This window comes from Esox lucius, chromosome 8 (genome assembly GCF_011004845.1).
Source record: "Esox lucius isolate fEsoLuc1 chromosome 8, fEsoLuc1.pri, whole genome shotgun sequence".
In the NCBI taxonomy this organism is placed as follows: Eukaryota; Metazoa; Chordata; class Actinopteri; order Esociformes; family Esocidae; genus Esox; species Esox lucius.
The window spans coordinates 32,805,751-32,824,106 of NC_047576.1; the positions used below are offsets into that span (position 1 = coordinate 32,805,751).

Here is an 18,356-nt window from a genome sequence, read left to right on the forward strand (position 1 = left end):
TGCTGACCAAGTATCTAGTAGCTGAATTGTCAAAACAGGCAATGAGAATTTGTGCAGTACACGTCCTCAATCTGGCAGCAGGTGTCAAAATGGTTTGGCAACATCTTGAAGAGTGTTATGGGACACAAGGTCATCAAAGACGCACTGCTCAAAAAGATTGAACACTTCCTGAGGCTGACCAATATAGATAATGTTTAGCTGAAAGAACTAAGTTACATTCTCTTGGAACTGGAGTGTGCTAAGGTAGACGTGTGCTAAGGTAGAAAAGCTCTACTATAACCTCCAAGACAAATGGTCAAGCCATGGAAGCAAGTACAAGGAGGACTACAGAGTAGATTTTCCTCCCTTCTTTTTCATCTCCAAATTTGTCAAACAACAGGCAAAGATAACAAAACAATGAATTGGAAAGCATTAATGCAAGAACTGTCATCGGAACAGAGTGAGTGGGATGCTCCTCTCCCCCTAAAAAGGGAAACTTATGGAAGGACTCTTTAAAGGCTCTTGAAGACCTGCACATGCGGAGGTGCTACATCCCAGTCTTGCTGTCTTCAACACAGAGAAAAGACCTGTGTATCTTCTGATATGCTTCAACAGTAGCAATAGGAGCTGTGGCCTACTTGTGAACTAACAACACTCAAGGACAATATCATGTTGGATATGTCATGGGGAGGTTGACATTTGCCCCCTACCCTACCCATACCATTCCACATCTGGAACTAAACAAGCTGATGAGATGACGAGATTTGTCCTGAGGTCACTACTCTGGTGACCAAGGCATCAGAGGCCCAGTTGGGATCAGAACACTTTGAGCAATGCTCAAGCTGGAGAACACTATCGAGTGTAGATATCAAGAAGCTCAATACGGTTGTAGATAAAGATGGTCTGCTTCTTGTTTGAGGTCGTTCCACTGCTGCTGACCTGTCAAAAGAAGAAAGGCACCCATTGATCATTCCACACAACCATCATATTGCCACATTACTTGTAAGACACTTTCATGAACAAGTAGTTCTTCAAGGGTGACACATTACGGAAAGAGCTATCCGAGCACCTGAATACTGGACAATTGGGAGTGAGCGTCTGGTGTCTTCTGTCATCCATAGATGTGTTACCTGCTGCAAACTACAGGGGAGGTTGAAGGACCAGAAGATGGCAGATCTGCCTGCTGACCGACTGTCACTTGGACCTATGTTCACCACTGTCGGTCTTGATGTTTTTGGGCCATGGTCTATCATCATGTGCGGACAGCAAATGCTGGGCAATACTTTTTACATGCATGTCCACCAGAGCAGTGCATATTTAATTGATTGAAATCATGTCAACAGACAGTTTTATCAAAGCTCATAGGAGGTTTGTTTCAATTCATGGGCCAGCGAAACTTCTTGCGATCCGATAGAGGGACCAACTTTGTCGGAGCTTGTAAGGAACTGGGTATCAAGATGACACAGCAGTCAGGAAGTTCCACCAGGAGAATGGATGCTGCTGGGTGTTTAATACCTCTCATACTTCTCACATGGGTGGCTCCTGGGAGAGACTTGTTGTAGTTGCCAGGCACATTCTGGACACAATGCTGCTTCAGATAGAACCAACACATCTCACACACATGAAGTCCTGAGCACTTTCATGGCATAGGGGATGGTGATCATGAATGCAAGACCCCTTTTGTCCATATCCCCTGACCCAGATGAGCGTTCTGTGCTGTCCTGCTTCTTGTCACCAGTCTGCTCCGCTGGCTTAGCCTACTTATTAGCAGCATCAAGTAATGTGGACATGTCCCACACTCTGTTAGAGGAGGAGTTTCTTCGGATGCAGGGGTAATTCTTCAGTGAGCTCAGACAGGCAACATGGGCAGCCACATGATACACGTTGTTGAGGAATGTATTTCTGATTCACTTCGGCCTTGAAGACTATTTGTCTGTAAGTAGTATATGTCAATGTTTATCGAACACTTGTATTGTTTAAGGAATGTTACGTTAGAAACCTTACTATTGTGTCAGTAAAACATTTGCTCTGCTGGCAAGCAGTTACAGCAGTCGCTAGATCTGTTCACTCATTGATTTCTGATTTGTAGCGGATGTTGTAGTGGGGCTGTGTCTTTTACACAGTACAAAGTTATTTTTACATTGGTGGGAATGTGCATTTATGTAGTTACAGTATCTCACAAAAGTGAGTACACCCCTCACATTTCTGTAAATATTTGATTTCTGATATCTGTTCATGTGACAACACTGAAGAAATTACACTTTGCTACAATATAAAGTAGTGAGTGTACAGCTTGTATAACAGTGTAAATTTGTGGTCCCCTCAAAATAACACAACACACAGCCATTAATGTCTAAACCACTGGTAACAAAAGTGAGTATACCCCTAAGTGAAAATATCCAATTTGGGCCCAAAGTGTGTGGCAAGCATAATTTTCCAGCACTGCTTTAACCCTCTTGGGCAGGGAGTTCACCAGAGCTTCACAGGTTGCTACTGGAGTCCTCTTCCACTCCTCAATGACGACATCACAGAGCTGGTGGATGTCCACCTTCCGTTTGAGCTTCTGTTAAGATTTGTGTTTGTGTTATGTTAAGATTTTGGTTACACTCAATATGTTAGCGGGTCAAATTGACCCGGGGTGTTAAATCACAACCCAGTAGTCACTATTGATATTTTAGCCGCAAATAAATGTATATGACATCCATAACCAACTCATTACTCATAAATTATAATTTATTTATTACTCAGTCCATTTAGATGACATTTACCATATGATGAACCCTCATTTTTTACCCCAAAAACAGAATGTATCTCTATTTGCTATGATGATGACAAAATTAACCAATATCTTTAATGTTTTAGACAATGTTCTGCTTAATAATGCCTAGATATTATCATCATAATTGCAACATCAATGTGTCGGGTCAAAACATGTTACACACAAATCAAAAGTTAGGGAATCAGATGGAGCAGGGCTGGCCATCTCTGCAAAATAAGCCATGACGATCTTCACAGAGGCTTGGTTTCTGGGAAGGCTTTCACATTATGTGCTATTTTGTCTCTCACATGATGTGCTGGTCTTGTGTCAGTTATTGAAGTGAACTACTCTGGAGAATAAATGAAATCGCTCAAGTGACATGGTTGCACGGAACATATCTCTCCCTTTGTCTTTGTATCCTACAAGCTAACCACTGATTCATTTTTGGACTAGTCTGCAAAATAGTGCAACATAAGGACAGTGTCCTAAGCAAGCCCTACAAGTAATTTCACCTTGGGAAAGCTATGAACACTACTTCCTGGGTCCTCCTACACACTACACAACAGAACCTTTCCTGCAAGAAAAGTTCAGTTCCAATAAAACAAAGATAATAATAGCTTGTGTTTGTAGAAGGTGAGGGGGTGATTTAACTTTTAGTGTGTGTGTTAGATATTACAAAGGGTCTTAGTGGGTGAAATCTTCACCACACATGACCTGGTAAAGAAGTACTGCAATGAACACTGACCATGGCAGGCATAGTTTGTGTGTGTGTGTGTGTGTGTGTAAAAGTGTTTTGAGGTGTAGTAAGACATGTAATAGGATGTAGTAAGGTGTAGTTTCCATTCTATATCTTTCAACAAGCATTTTCATCGATTCACCACCGGGTCATTTTGACCCTAACATTATGTGTACCTATTTTTGCCGGACCGCATAAGCGGAGCCGGCTAAGAAGGGCGAATGTCTCTTACTGAGTGAGTGACTGACTGACTGACTACCCCTTGTTAAATAGCATAGTGGTTAGAGAAGCGGACCTGTGAACTATAGGTCCCAAGTACATATCTCCTTGCAGGCGAAGTGATGTACGTAATATAAATTATTTGTTATAGACATTATAGTAAGCCTGAAATAAAACAGTTTATGGTTATATTGCGACTGTTTCTGGTGGATTTTTGAAGTACGCATCCGTGCATGTGTTTTGGTTCAGGATAGACAAACAGATTTGCTGGCTTAACAACTGAAACTGTATATGGATATAATGCTTCTGGCATGACTGTTTCTCAATTCTTATGATTATTCCTAGGAAGTTAGTAGATACTAGTAAGCCTTTTACTGGCTAATAAGCTGTTAAAACGGCCAGTGGCAAAAGCAATACAGTTCCTAGATGCTATGGTGGAAATAAACTTAATAAGAAATGTTAGTCAGTTTAACACAATCCTCAATGGAGTCTAGTGACTGCTGAAACGTGTAATGCTGTGGCGTAGTGGTTAAAGACAGTGCCTCTCATGGGGAAGACCTAAGTTTGAATCTATTGAGAGCAACAACATTTATTAATTATTTCTGGTAGATTCCATGATTCTCTTGTCTTTTCACTTGATGAAAAAGTTAGTTATCATCGCCTTTATTGATAGTTACTGTATAAATGTAATTCACGAATGAAAGTAAAAAGTATGTTGTTTTGCCCTGAAAGAAAAATATGTTCTTATGCCATGAAATGAAATAGCTTTGAAATCGCTAGCAATTGCTCAATTCTTATGACTATTCCAGTAAGTTATTAGATACCGATGAAGCTATTTACTGGCTAATACGCTGTTAAAACAACCAGTGGCAAAGGCCCCATAAACGTTATTTGTGGTGGAGGTAAACTTAGTAAGAAACGTTAGTCAGTTTAACTGTATCAATGTCATTCACAAATGGCCAATTAACTATTAAAATAACTTTGTTCAGGATATACAGATGCCGGGTGTCAGTATAGAAAAGAGGCTATTCTGACAGCCTACAAATGTACAGCTCTAGCCTTTCACGTGGGCGACCCGGGTTCAAATCTCAAGATGGCAACACACTCTAGTGCAGGCCGGCTGACCTAGGCTTGCCTGTTTGTTTTTAGAGGCCCTTGAAACTTTGGATGCCTTTCATTTTATATGTTTGTAAACACAATGTTGAGGATATCATCAGGTTTCATGCAGATCAAAATAACCTAAATGGTATTTCAGACATATCATAGTCTTAAAATGGGTCAAATTGACCCAAACATAACTTAAGTGTTAATTGAAGCCGTTAGTTGCCAAGGTCAATGCCAGAGGTGCTGGGAGTGGGTGGGGGGGGGATAATCATTGGAAGATTGGCAGGGACTCTGCTGTCCTGGCTTCAAGGGGAAGTTTGTTCCACCATTGAGGTGCCAAGACAGAAGAGTTTTGCCTTGGCTGAGCGGGAGATTCGCACCCATGAGGGTTGGGTGGCCAAAAGATATGAAGTGGCAGATCGGAGTGCACGGAAGCGTTGTAGGGTTTAAGCATGGCCTCCAGGTTTGGGAGGTGCAGTTCCCTTTGCTGCTCCATAGGCAAGCACCATGGTCTTGTAGCCAATGGAGATTGTGTAGGAGAGGGATGACATGGGTGAATTTGGGCAGGTTGAACACAAGACAGGCTGCAGCATTCTGGATACAAGGCACAAGCGGGGAGCCCAGCCAACAGTGCATTGCAATAGCCCAGATGGGAGATGACGTGACTGGATCAGAGCCTGAAACATTTCCTGTTTAAGGTAGGGTAGTATTTTGCAGATTTTGTACAGCATGAATCTACAAGAGAGAGTCACCGCTTTGAGGTTTGCAGAGAATGACATGTCGAGTGTCACTCCAAGGTTCTTTGCGCTCTGAGTGGACCACCATGGATTTGTCAACCGTGATGGACAGATCTTGGAGTGGGCAGGCCTTCCCCAGGAGGAAGAGCAGTTCTGTTTTATCAGGGTTAAGCTTGAGGTGGTGGGCTGACATCCAAGCTGAGATGTCTACCAGGCATGCAGATATGCGTGTCACAACCTGGGAATCAGAAGTGTGACTTTTGTGTGGAGGGAAAAGAGGACTGGGCCCAGGACTGATCCTTGGGGTACACCAGTAGTGAGAGCACATGGTGCAGACACAGACCCGCTCCATGCAACCTGGTAGGAGTGGCCTGCCAGGTAGAATGTAAACCAAGAGTAGGCAGAGCCTGCAATGACCCTGCTCTGAGACTGGTGGTTAACTGTGTCAAAGGCAGCAGGAAGATCAAACAGGATAATAACAGAGGAAAGAGAGTTTGCTTTGGCAGTGCGGAGAGTCTGTGTGTCACAGAATCGTGGTCTCAGTTGAGTGACCTGTCTTGAAACCTGATTGGTTAGGGTCCAGAAAATTGTTCTGGGACAGATAAGAAGAGAGTTAGTTAAAGACTGCACACTGAAGCATTTTAAAAAGAAAAGGAAGAAGGGGTGTTGGTAGTTTTTGGACATCAGAGGGATAAAAGAGTTGGTTTCTTGAGGAGGGTGGTGACACAAGATTACTTGAAGTCAGAGGGAACACAGCCAGTGGATAGGGAGGAGTTGATGAGGAAAGTAAGGTACAGTAAAAGGTGATCTGGAGAAGGGAGGAAGGGATAGGGTCAAGAGGACAGGTTGTCGGACACCCAGACATCACTAGACACAAGACTGTCTGATGAGAGGGGAGAAAAAGTGCTCAGTGAATAAGGTAGATCTGGTTGAGTGAAAGAGGAGCGAATCTTGTTAATTGGGTTCCCAGTGTAAGTCAATTGTCAAATTCCCAGAATTTTCCCTGACTAAAAAGCTGAATGTCCATGACCTATAATGAATGGAAAAACAAGCAGCTTTTGTGACAGACAAAAACCAGCCCATTGTATTTTAAACCCATTAATTTGCAAGCTTTATTTACTAGTTCACGGACGTTTTCAGTACAAAACTAAGTTTTCACTATTTGAATGTACACTGATCAGGCATAACATTATTAACATGATCAGAAAAACACTGATAATCTCGTTATCATGCCACCTGTCAGTGGGTGGGATATATTAGGCAGCAAGTGAGCATTCTGTCCTCAAAGTTGATGTGTTAGAAGCAGGAAAACTGGACAAGCAACTGGGTCAGACGGCAGCCCTTGTGGGGTGTTCCCAGTCTGCATTGGTCAGTACCTATCAAAAGTGGTCAAAGGAAGGAAAAGTGTTTAACCTGCAACGGGATCATGGGCAGCCAAGGCTCATTGATGCACGTGGGGAGAGAAGGCTGGCCCGATACAACAGACAAGCTACTGTAGCTTAAATTGCTGAAAAAGCTAATGCTGGTTCTGATAGAAAGGTGTCAGAACACACAGTGCATCACAGTTTGTTGCGTATGTGCCTACAATGGGTCTGGTCTGATGAATCACACTTTCTTTTACATCACGTGGATGGCTGGGTGTGTGCGTTACTTACCTGGAGACCACATGGGACCATGATGAACTATGGGAAGATGGCAAGCCAGTGGAGGCAGTGTGATGCTTTGGACAATTTTCTGCTGGGAAACCTTGGGTCCTGCCATTCATGTGGATGTTACTTTGACACATACCACCTACCTGAGCATTGTTGCAGACCATGTGCACCCTTTCATGGCAACGGTATTCCCTGATGGCATTGGCCACTTTCAGCAGGTTAATGCACCCTGCACCACAAAGCAAAAATGGTTCAGGAGTGGTTTGAGGAACACAACAATGAGTTCAAGGTGTTGACTTGGCCTCCAAATTCCCCAGATCTCAAGCATCGAGCATGTGCTGGACAAAGAGGTATGATCCATGGAGGCCCCACCTCGCAACTTACAGGAATTAATGGATCTGCTGCTAACACCTTGGTGCCAGATACCACAGCACACTTTTAGATGTCTAGTGGAGTCCATGCCTCCACGGGTCAGGGCTGTTTTGGCGGGAAAAGGGGGACCTACACAATATTAGGAAGGTGGTCATAATGTTATGGCTGATCGGTGTAAAAAGGAGATGTTATTGGTGTTTCCGCCATCAGGTGGTACATTTTTAGTTCTGCAACACCAGTGTTCTTGACCTACTGAGGTCAATTTTGTGAAATGCCGACTGAGTAGTTGTATCAAAAAATCTATGTCGTTATTTTACAAACACTTAATTAGCAGTTTATTGAAATGAACCTACATTTTAACAAGATATTTTTGTGACGATTACCTAATAACTGCTACCGACAAGCACCAAACTACACGTCCCAGAAAGCCTGTCACCTGAATGAGGAAAAAAAGTCAGTCACTGTGACGACCTTGGATATCGACTGCACTGCAAGCATGGCGAATAAAGAACCCAGCGTAAGTATATAATATACTTACTAACCATACTGTATAGGCATAGCAGGCATAATATATCTTTTGCATTGTATAACATGCAATGTTTTTGTATTCTGGATACGTTTTGTAGCTGACTCAGACTATACTTACAGAGAAGATAGAGCTGAAAAGCTAATATTTGCTATATAGCTTAGCTTGCTAACTACGGTTTACTGCCTTGTTGCTGGAACTAGTTAAGTTACGTTCATACATATAATTACTTATCTTAACGTATTATAGCTCTGCAAGTCTGATGAAAGCTATACAACTATATTTAGCTCTACTGTTCCCTAACCAGCAAGAACTGTCCAGTTTTTATGTTGCATCGGATGCTAATTAAGTTGATACTATTACTACTGTAGCTAGCGAGGTGTCTCAATAAATTTGGTTTGCCTCCTGTAAGAGATCTGCAGAAGTATGGGAATATTTTGTCGTTTAAATAACATATTACTCATTGTTGGATTACAGCGTTAGCTAGAACCATCAGAATTCCAGGAATTTATCCAATGTCACCATGGTCATAAGACCATGTCATTTTAGCATTTTCTTTGTTTTGTTTATGAGAAATACATTAACGAAGTGCTGCTTAAATTGGATTTGTTAACATGCTTGATTATTCTACTCAATGACCTGCACAATCCGGAGTTCCATGTTAGTTGAGATGATCAATAAAAATAGTCACGTTTGAGATGAATGACACTGGCTACAATACGCCACCAGAGGGGATGGTGACAATCACAACCATCCCCTCAAAAATCTTAGTGTGCAGTGTGTAACTGACCTGATGAATTGACAGTGGTAATTAAAGCTGTATAATATTTTATATGCAAAAAAGAATCAACTTAACAATTAACTTCAAAAATGTTTTGTGTCGCCCCAGAGTTTCTTAGCCAACCTAAGAGACCTGGCCGGTCGAATGTCTGGCGCAGGGGGCAAAGGAGCTGGGATTGGTCTCAAACTGCTCATTGGGGCTGGTGCTTTGGCCTATGGTGTCAAAGAAGCAACGTTTACAGGTAGGCTTAATTAGATGTCTGGTAGGGAATTGGGGTTCAATATTATCATGACTGCATCCCTCTTATACTGTTGGAAATGCTTGGTTTGCAGTGGATGGAGGTCAGAGAGCCATTATCTTCAACAGAATCGGGGGCATGCAGATGGACACAGTGCTGTCTGAGGGACTGCACTTTAGGTACTCTAACCTGTTTGCTAAAGGATTTATATTGAAGGTTGGCTGTTTATTGTTTATATTACTATAAATAACTGTTTACTTTTTATTTAATTTTAGGATACCATGGATCCAGTACCCAATTATTTATGACATCAGAGCCAGACCCAGGAAGATCGCATCACTAACTGGAAGCAAAGGTACATGATTGCATTATATAAATCTACTAGAGCTGCAACAATTTGTCCTGTGGCACAGTTTTTTTTTTAAAGGTTATCCACCATGTTTACATTTATCAGAGAGGGAATACTTTACTGATAATCATTATGGGACGTTAGTTGTATTCCTAGACATTGCGCTCTGCCATGCATGTTATTGTAATGCTCAACTAATGTTAGAAAAAACTAGCTATTTCTGTGGAAAAAAATGCTTTTGCTGTTTCTAAACCTGTTATCTAAACTGTTAAGTAGGAAATGTTTGTTGTTCAACTTTCTATATTGTTTTCCTCTGTTGCTCAAATGTGAATGTTAAAACAGTGCAATATAGACCGTGAACTAGGTACATTACTGCAGCTACTAACAGATCACTTGGTCAAAGTGCACACTTTGTGGTGGGTTAAGTATAGAAGAGTGTCTGCAGAATCTTAGGGTCTGTCTGATATACCTGCGTTGGAAAAACGTTGTTAGAAATGTTACACGCGCTGAATGAGTTAACTGGTATACCCTAGAAATAGAATAAATATTTTAGAAGGCCCCATTAAAGTCGATAATGAGTCTGGTCTATTCATTGTATTTCTATGTATTTAGTCCCATTTTATGTCACGAGATGAGTAAAGAGTGAAAGAAACGTCACTGTCCTCTTGTCTCTATTTGCCATGTAGATCTGCAGATGATAAACATTGGGCTGCGCGTGCTGTCCCGTCCCGTTGCCTCCAACCTGCCCGCTATGTACCAGCAGCTGGGCAAGGACTATGACGAGAGAGTATTACCCTCCATTGTCAACGAGGTGCTGAAGAGCGTGGTGGCCAAGTTCAATGCCTCACAGCTCATCACTCAGAGAGCGCAGGTACCACCACACCACACTGGTTATATAGAACCTGGGTTGTCTACATGAATAAAAAAATGGAATGGAGTGAAACTTGACCTGATGCTTATTTTTAGTATACGTAATGAGCTGTTGTGCTGTGTTCCTGCATGCATAGGTGTCTTTGCTGATTCGGCGGGAGCTGTTCGAGAGAGCCAAAGATTTCAACATCATCCTGGATGATGTGGCCATCACAGAATTGAGCTTCAGCAGAGAGTACACTGCTGCTGTGGAGGCCAAACAAGTTGGTATGTATCTTCTTGTCTCTGTGCATGTCTCTGTGTGAACGTTTCCTCTGAACAAAGCTTTTTTTGTCTCTCTCTACAGCCCAGCAGGAGGCCCAGAGAGCTCAGTTCTATGTGGAGAAAGCCAAACAGGACCAGAGACATAAGATTATCCAGGCGGAGGGAGAGGCCGAGGCTGCCAAGATGGTAAAACATTAACCTCCTCACAACCTTTGGACAACCCCCCCTCTCCCCCATCCTCACATGACCTCAAGTACCAAGCTCATTATCCAACAATGGATCAACAATGTTTTTAAAACTTTTTTTATTGTTACATAATGTTTCTTCCTAAAATGTCACCCCTCTGAGCCTGGGTCCTCTCTAGGTTTCTTCCTAAAATTCGACCTTCTTAGGGAGTTTTTCCTAGCCACTGGAATTCAACACTACTGTTGTTTGCTCCTTGGGGTTTAAGGCCGGGTGTCTCTGTAAAGCACTTTGTGACAACTGCTGTTGTAAAAAGCGCTTTATAAATAGATTGATTGATTCTTTTCGTTGCAAGTTAATTAATTAAAATTAACCTCTTTTTGTTTTAGTTGGGACAAGCGGTGACAAAGAATCCTGGATACCTGAAGCTTAGACGAATCCGAGCAGCCCAGGCCATTGCTAAGACGGTGAGTAGTATGGCCTTGTTGTTGTATAAAGGAACTGCTTGTCAATGAGTATGTCATGACAATAATGTAATGGTTACTCAACCTCAGACATAGGACAGTTGGAATGTGGTCATTCGTTTTAGCAGCCTGTTTTTGTGGCCGTCTGGGTCTCATTGCTATGGTAACCTGGAGTGAACTTAGCTGGTGAAATCTGTGTCATTGATCTTTACTCAGTCAAAAGGACAGAAAGATAATGTTGACTTTCATGCGCTTGGCTGCTGTGAGACTGTGGTGGTGTTTTCAACTTTGTGTTTTTTCTGTATGGTCGCACAGGTGGCAACATCCCAGAACAAGGTGTACCTTTCTGCAGACAACCTGGTCCTCAACCTGCAAGATGAATCTTTTAACAGGTATGTTTATCTTGGCTTTCTCACAATCTCACGCCTTAGTCATGCTTTGTCCTCCCTTGCAAGTCTCAAAACTGCCCCTTGGAAGACTCAGCAAAATGATGTGGCTATGAGCAGCGTTTCAGATACTGAGAAGAGCGAGATTTTGTTTTTGTTCTGCTTCATTCCTACGAGTGTATCTGTGCATGGGTTCCCTGCACAGTAGCATTCATTTTACCGTGGCGCACCAGGCAGGGCAAAAGCCTAGCCCATTTTTGCTAGGTATGTAGATAATCTGTTGAGTTTCAATACTTCTTACGCTTATTGAGCTCCCGCTGCTATTGTTTTCATGTGCGACTTGAGAAACACAGAGCATCCCTGTCCTCGTAGTCCGAGCCAGAGGATAAATCCAGCAAACCAACCTGGCAAGCAACTTCAGTATGCAAAAATGTGTAAAGTACTGTGTTTGAGTTGAGTTTAAACTGCAACTGCTAGCAATAACGTCAAATGAATACACTGCAGTACTGTCAGATTCTAGTCCGCTAGCTAGTTGCGGTAGAGAGATACACAAGTGCTGTTGTCTCTGTTACCTTGGTAACCTCCTTTCAGTCACAGCTGAACATTTCCAATCTGTGATGTTTTTTTGCTTTAGGTAGCTCCCTTTTCAAATGGCATACTAGCCATACTGTATAGTATGCCAGATGAAGATTATTATATCTCAAACCATGATATGCTTAAAATAGTTTGCCATAAGTGCCTGGATGATCTACTATTTCCTGTGGATTTTTCAACATGCATGCTTTTTGGGGTAACATAGAACATAAACCCCTGCGCAGTAAAAGAGGAGGGGTTTGCAACTCTTCTCTCATCTTTTCACTTGACAAAATACTGAGTTTTCATCAGCTATATAGTTATTGCATCAATGTAATTTACGTATCAATGATAAACAATATTGTTGTGCCATGAAAGGTAGCACGCTAGCTACGTAAACATTAGCTAATTAGGGTGCAATCTATTAGGTGCAGATGTCAACAGTATCTTGCTAGCTGTATCCAGCTGCCTTTGTTCAAGCAAAGTTAGATTTGGTAGTGTAAAGTTAGGCTCACTAAATGGGCTCAATTCTTATGACCATTTCAAGGTTGTGAGATATTACTCTAGTACTACTGGCTTGTAATCAATTCAAGCGGCCAGTGGCAATAGCCATACATGGAAGTAAACGTTTCATAAAAATACTTAGACACAAAAAACATTTGTTTTTAACACAATGCTTTTGTTATTTAACACAGTGCTTAATGGTGTCAGTGTTTACATTTTCAGTCTTAGAACCGTAAATTCCAATGTCGAGACGCTAATTTTATGACCCAATAGTATGTCCCAATCATTCCATACTAGCTTACCATATACTAAACATTATGTACTCAACCCTTATCTGTGAAGTCCCTACTTGTAGTATGTAGAACTTACAATGTGAATTGAGATTGAGCCATAGAGGTTTTTTGGTAAATTGAGCAGCAATATAAGAAATACTTTTATTTCTGAATTCATTAGACAGCATATTCATTTGTTTTGTGTTTCATGGTGTAAATGGATGGGTTTGGCTGCCAAAATAACTGGCTGCTTGATTTTTATATACCTGGCACATTTGCTGGTGAACCAAGAAAGTTAACTTGATGACCTGACAGAGCTGAAAAAATAATAATGTCAGAGCACTTAACAATGTTCAGAAACAGCTAATTTAAACAAATGTCTCCCTATCCAAAGATATGCAGTTATTGGAGTTAAATACTTTACCCATCTGATTCACTACATTTATATCCAGGCATTGTATAATCAACAATTAAAGAAAGATACACATGGCAATCATATCATTTATACACATTCTATTCATTGTAAGATTTATTTTGGACTCTAGTTATTAAAATACTTAGACAATTTTTGTATGATTGAATTTACACTACCATTCAAAAGTTTGGGATCACTTAGAAATGTCTTTGTTTTCAAAAGAAAATGCAGATTTTTTGTCCATTAAAATAACATCAAATTGATCAGATATACAGTGTAGACATTGTTCATGTTGTAAATTACTGTTGTAGCTTCTTTTTTTTGGAATATCTACATAGACCTGTTATTTCAAAAAAAAATTATGAACAATTATGTTAGCACATCTGAAAACCATTGATTAAAGAAGCAATAAAACTGGCCTTTATACTAGTTGAGTATCTGAAGCGTCAGCAATTGTGGGTTTGATTACATGCGCAAAATGTCCAGAAACCAAGAACTTTATTCTGAAACTCATCAGTCTATTCTTGTTCTGAGAAATTAAGGCTAATTCACGTGAGAAATAGCCAAGAACCTGAAGATCTCGTTCAGTGTTTTGTACTACTTCACAGAACAGCGCAAACTTGCTCTAACCAGAACAGAGTGTGAGGCCCCAGTGCAAAACTGAGCAAGAGGACAAGTACATTAGTGTCTAGTTTGAGAAACAGTTGCCTCATAGGTCCTCATCTGGCTTCATTAAATGGTACCCACAAAACATCAGTCTCAACATCAACAGTGAACAGGCAACTCCGTGATGCTGGGCTTAGCAGGATGCTGGTCTAAGCAGAGTTGCAAAGAAAAAGCCATATCTCAGACTGGTCAATAAAAAGAAAAGATTAAGATAGTCAAAAGAACACAGACAAGATGTTAAACTGGACAGAGGAAGATTGGGAAAGAGATTTAATAACTGTTAATATCTTTTTAGGTACTTTAAATATCATTCTATGAAAATGTTTTTTTATATTCACACATGTAAAAACCCCTTTTCTTCCTTTTCAGATTATCACTGGGAAAGAAGTAGACTTTTTAGAACGCTGTAGCATTCCACCTGTCTGAGGCTCCATCCACAGCCAAGACCTGTCTGTCTACCTGCCTCAATCTCTGGGTTAAATTTCCAAGTGGCTTAACAACTCAACTAAAGAATACCGTCAAGCATTGGATGGCAATGTACAATAGGCCTCTGTGACTAATGCTGTATATATGACACAGCTAAGGCCAGATGGAGTTCTGTTAATAATTCTCTCCTAATAAATTATTTTTGTGGATTCAAAGCAATCCAAATAGAAATAGCTTCTAACATGTAGTCAGCTGCTCTTAGGTTTGCAGCTAATGTGGTAATTGGTTTTAAAAATATATGTATAATTCTGTCTGGCCCTAGATGTGTTTCTAGGGACAGCGGGTCTACTGTACACTCCGGTTCATTGGAAGCATCTGAGCGTAATTGGTCTGGTGTGAGCATGAAGAATGACTATTGAAGTGGTATACAATTGTTTGCCTTCACATTTAAAGCTTTATGTTTTGGAATGAAGATGAAATGATTACTTTATTGATGCTGCATTTACATAAGTGGAGCTCCATTCTGCTCATTTATTTGGCAATAGTGCTGATCTGATTGGCCAGAAGACAAATAAGTGAAAAAAGATTTGACTGCCTCTAAATGCAGCATTGTCTTTTCTTTTCTATAAAAATGATGTAAACAGTGGGGCCTTACTGCCCTATTGATGTTGTTTTTAAATTATGACCATGCTGATACCATTGCTATTTTACAGTACTGCTACACAGTGATATCTGCCAAGAAGATTCCATCCATTAGTTCAAAGCAGAGAGGCTGAGCCGTCTTAGTATTATTCAGTTATTGACCATCAGCAGATTGAGATGACAAAAAATAAAAGGGGACAGAAAAAATAAATCGTTTTTATTTGAAATATTTTGTTCACATGGCCTTTTTATTTGCACAGGTGTACATTTTGATTTTTAACAAAGTGCTCGTAAAAATGTTTTCCGATAGTATAGCATTTCTGTACTGTACTATAGGGATCTTTTGCCATATGTGTACAATGGTATCACAACGTTTAAATGAATTCCCATCTTAAATGGATTTGAAGGTGGTAAATGTTGTTCTCCTACTGGATATGAGCCAACCATGTGAGATGCTGTGTCCTTAACCACTACGCCACACATTTGCCAAGTGTTGATATAGCATCTCGACGTTGTCACACATTAACATCATGCCAAGTTTGAATATTTCGCTAGACACCATTAATCATTGTTTTAAACTTTTGAGCCATTTCTAGCAAGACTGAAGATTACACTGCCAAAGCTATTTCATTTCATGGCACAAAAACATTAGTTTTTCTATCATTCATGAAGGACATTGATACAGTAACTATCAATTTAAGGGACTATAACATACTTTTCGTCAAGTGAAAAGACGAGAGAATCTTGGAAACCCCTACTATTTTACAAAAAAGGGTTTTGATAAAGCCAATATTACCCCAGAAAGCATGCACAGATGTGTGCTTCGAAAAACCACCGGAAATAGTCGCAATATTGTATAACCGTAAACCGTTTTAGTTTAGGCTTACTATAATTTGTAACCTGTGAAGTTGTTGTCTATCCTGAACAAATCCTAATGCATAATTTATTTTGACAGTGATGAGATTTGAATGCGAGACCTATCGTTTGTAACCACTTCACTATTTAACTAGGGTTGGTCGGTGGGTCACTGACATTCGCTTTTCTTGGCTGGCTCCACTTATATTAACTTCAGAATTACTTTTGCATCTAAAATAAATACCTTGTGTATAATGTTTGTACATTCCTACCTTTGCTATCACATATTGCTAAAATTAGTATCTGGTGCAAATTTTCAGAAAATCAGTAACTTGGGTGGGTCCAGGCTTCCATAAAAATTAAAGCTTTAGTCTGGTTTGGTCCAAACCATATAGGTGTATGTTAACACATGCCAACATCAAAAGATCTACGCAATGCCCTCAGAAGAAATATTATTAAAGCCAATGAGTCTGGGAGGGGTTACAAAGCCTCTTCCAAGCAATTCTACAAATTGATATAATTCCAGACCACTGGCAATCTACATAGGACAGGTCGTCCTACCTAATTCAGCCCAAGTGTTGTCTGAAAGATGCTCATAGTTGTCTCTCAAGAACCCCAGGGTAACATCAAGGTATCTACAGGCCTTTCTTGACACAATCAATGTCAAAGTGCATGAGTCAACTGTTAGAATGAGACTCCACAAACTTGGCCTAAAGAGAAGGCCCTGTTCTCAAAAAGGTAAAATCAAGACATGACTGGAATTTGTCACACAACACCTGAATAAAGACCAAGACTACTAGAACAATGTGATCTAAACAGGTGAGTCATGACTGGAGTTGTTTGACTACAATGCCAGACAACATGTTTGGTGGAAACAAACACTGCCATATCAACTGTAAAGCATGGAGGTGGTGGCATTGTGGTTTTGGGGTTGCTTTGCTTACTCAGGGCCAACTTGCCATCATTGAGTCAACCAAAATGTCAATATTATACAGTATCAGACAACTCCTAAGGAGAATGTGAAGCCATCTGCCAAAAATGTATCTTGCAACAGCACAATGAGAAAAAAGACACAACAAAGCTACAACAAAATAGCTCAAAAAGAAGAGATAGAGGGTTATGGAATTGCTGAGTTAATGGAATTCCTCGCAATCAATGTAAGAGGCTAATCGACAGTTAAGACATGGCTACATTAAGTTAACTAAGCCAAAGATATTGAATACACCAGATATTGATGATAGTGATATATTTTACCATTCTATTAAATTGCATTTCTGTAGATTTTTTATGAAGAATTGCAAAGTGTAATCTTTCTGTTATTTGTTAAATGATGGTACCCTTTATATGTCAATAGTGATGAAGGGGAACATTGCATTTCTATATGTACAAATATCTTAATAAAATGGTTTTAGGTAGTTTTTCTCATGACTAGTACAGCTACAACCCAATGCTTTGCACACTTGGAATATGCAATTCTTACCCATTATTCAAAATAATCATATTCTGTATTGATAGGACCATACTATTAATGCCCCACATACCTTTTATTTAGTAATATTTTGTTATGTTTTGCTTTGTTGGTGTTTGATTCTATTGTGCTGTGTTTGAGAGTGCAAAACTGAAGAATATTTCATTTAAAATCTGGAACATAATCCCATGAAATTTGGTTTGACAAATGTAAAACTTAAACAGAATAGAAGCTGTAGTCATTATAATAATAATAGGGCTAAATATTTATGTAGGGTGGTAGATATTTTAGTACATTATCAAAAATAGTGGCTGGCCTTCAGAAAATGTAATGTGATTAAAATCAGCTGGGAAATTCTTTTAGTGCAGGGGTGTCCAAACCATTCCACGGAGGGCCATGTGTGTGCAGGTTGTCGCTCTGTCCTTGTACTTGATTGACTAATTAGGTTACTAATTGGTTAGTTTCTACCCTCACCTGGTGGTTTAGGTGTGAACTGGGAACCAATTTATAGGAAAAACCAAAAACCTGCAGAATGGAATGGTTTGGACACCCCTGTTTTAGTGGCACTGTCCAACACCTAAAACCAGTATAGTAGTTAGATTTAAATCCTAGTCGTGTTATTCCAAAACCATTACAGGCCTTATTATATGAGCCATGTTACAATGCCCACAAAGTGGGTTAATCTGATGAGGACGGGGGTATAGGATGCTTGCCTTTCAGACTAGTGACTGAAATGATTTTTTAAACATGTTTTCCTTTTACAACCCAAATTCTAATCCAAATTCTAAAACTTACTTTTCAAAATGTACTTCTTCCACAATCAGGTCGTTTCCAAATTCTGTCACTCGATGGCGCCCTTTGCAAACCAATGGAACTCCTAAACCCTTAAACTATTCTAGGGAAGTGGTAGAGAAGCC

At 40.2% G+C, this 18,356-nt stretch overlaps 1 protein-coding gene across 1 annotated transcript; it reads left to right on the forward strand.

Annotated features, from left to right (window-relative positions):
- Positions 1-7,944: 7,944 nt before the first annotated feature.
- Positions 7,945-15,343, forward strand: phb2b (prohibitin 2b). The gene is made up of 10 exons (XM_010872555.4): positions 7,945-8,074; positions 8,973-9,105; positions 9,197-9,281; positions 9,378-9,457; positions 10,138-10,322; positions 10,459-10,588; positions 10,668-10,771; positions 11,158-11,235; positions 11,548-11,624; positions 14,418-15,343. The coding sequence occupies exons 1-10, from the start codon at positions 8,054-8,056 to the stop codon at positions 14,437-14,439; spliced, it is 915 nt and encodes a 304-aa protein (XP_010870857.1). The 5' UTR covers positions 7,945-8,053; the 3' UTR covers positions 14,440-15,343.
- Positions 15,344-18,356: the final 3,013 nt, after the last annotated feature.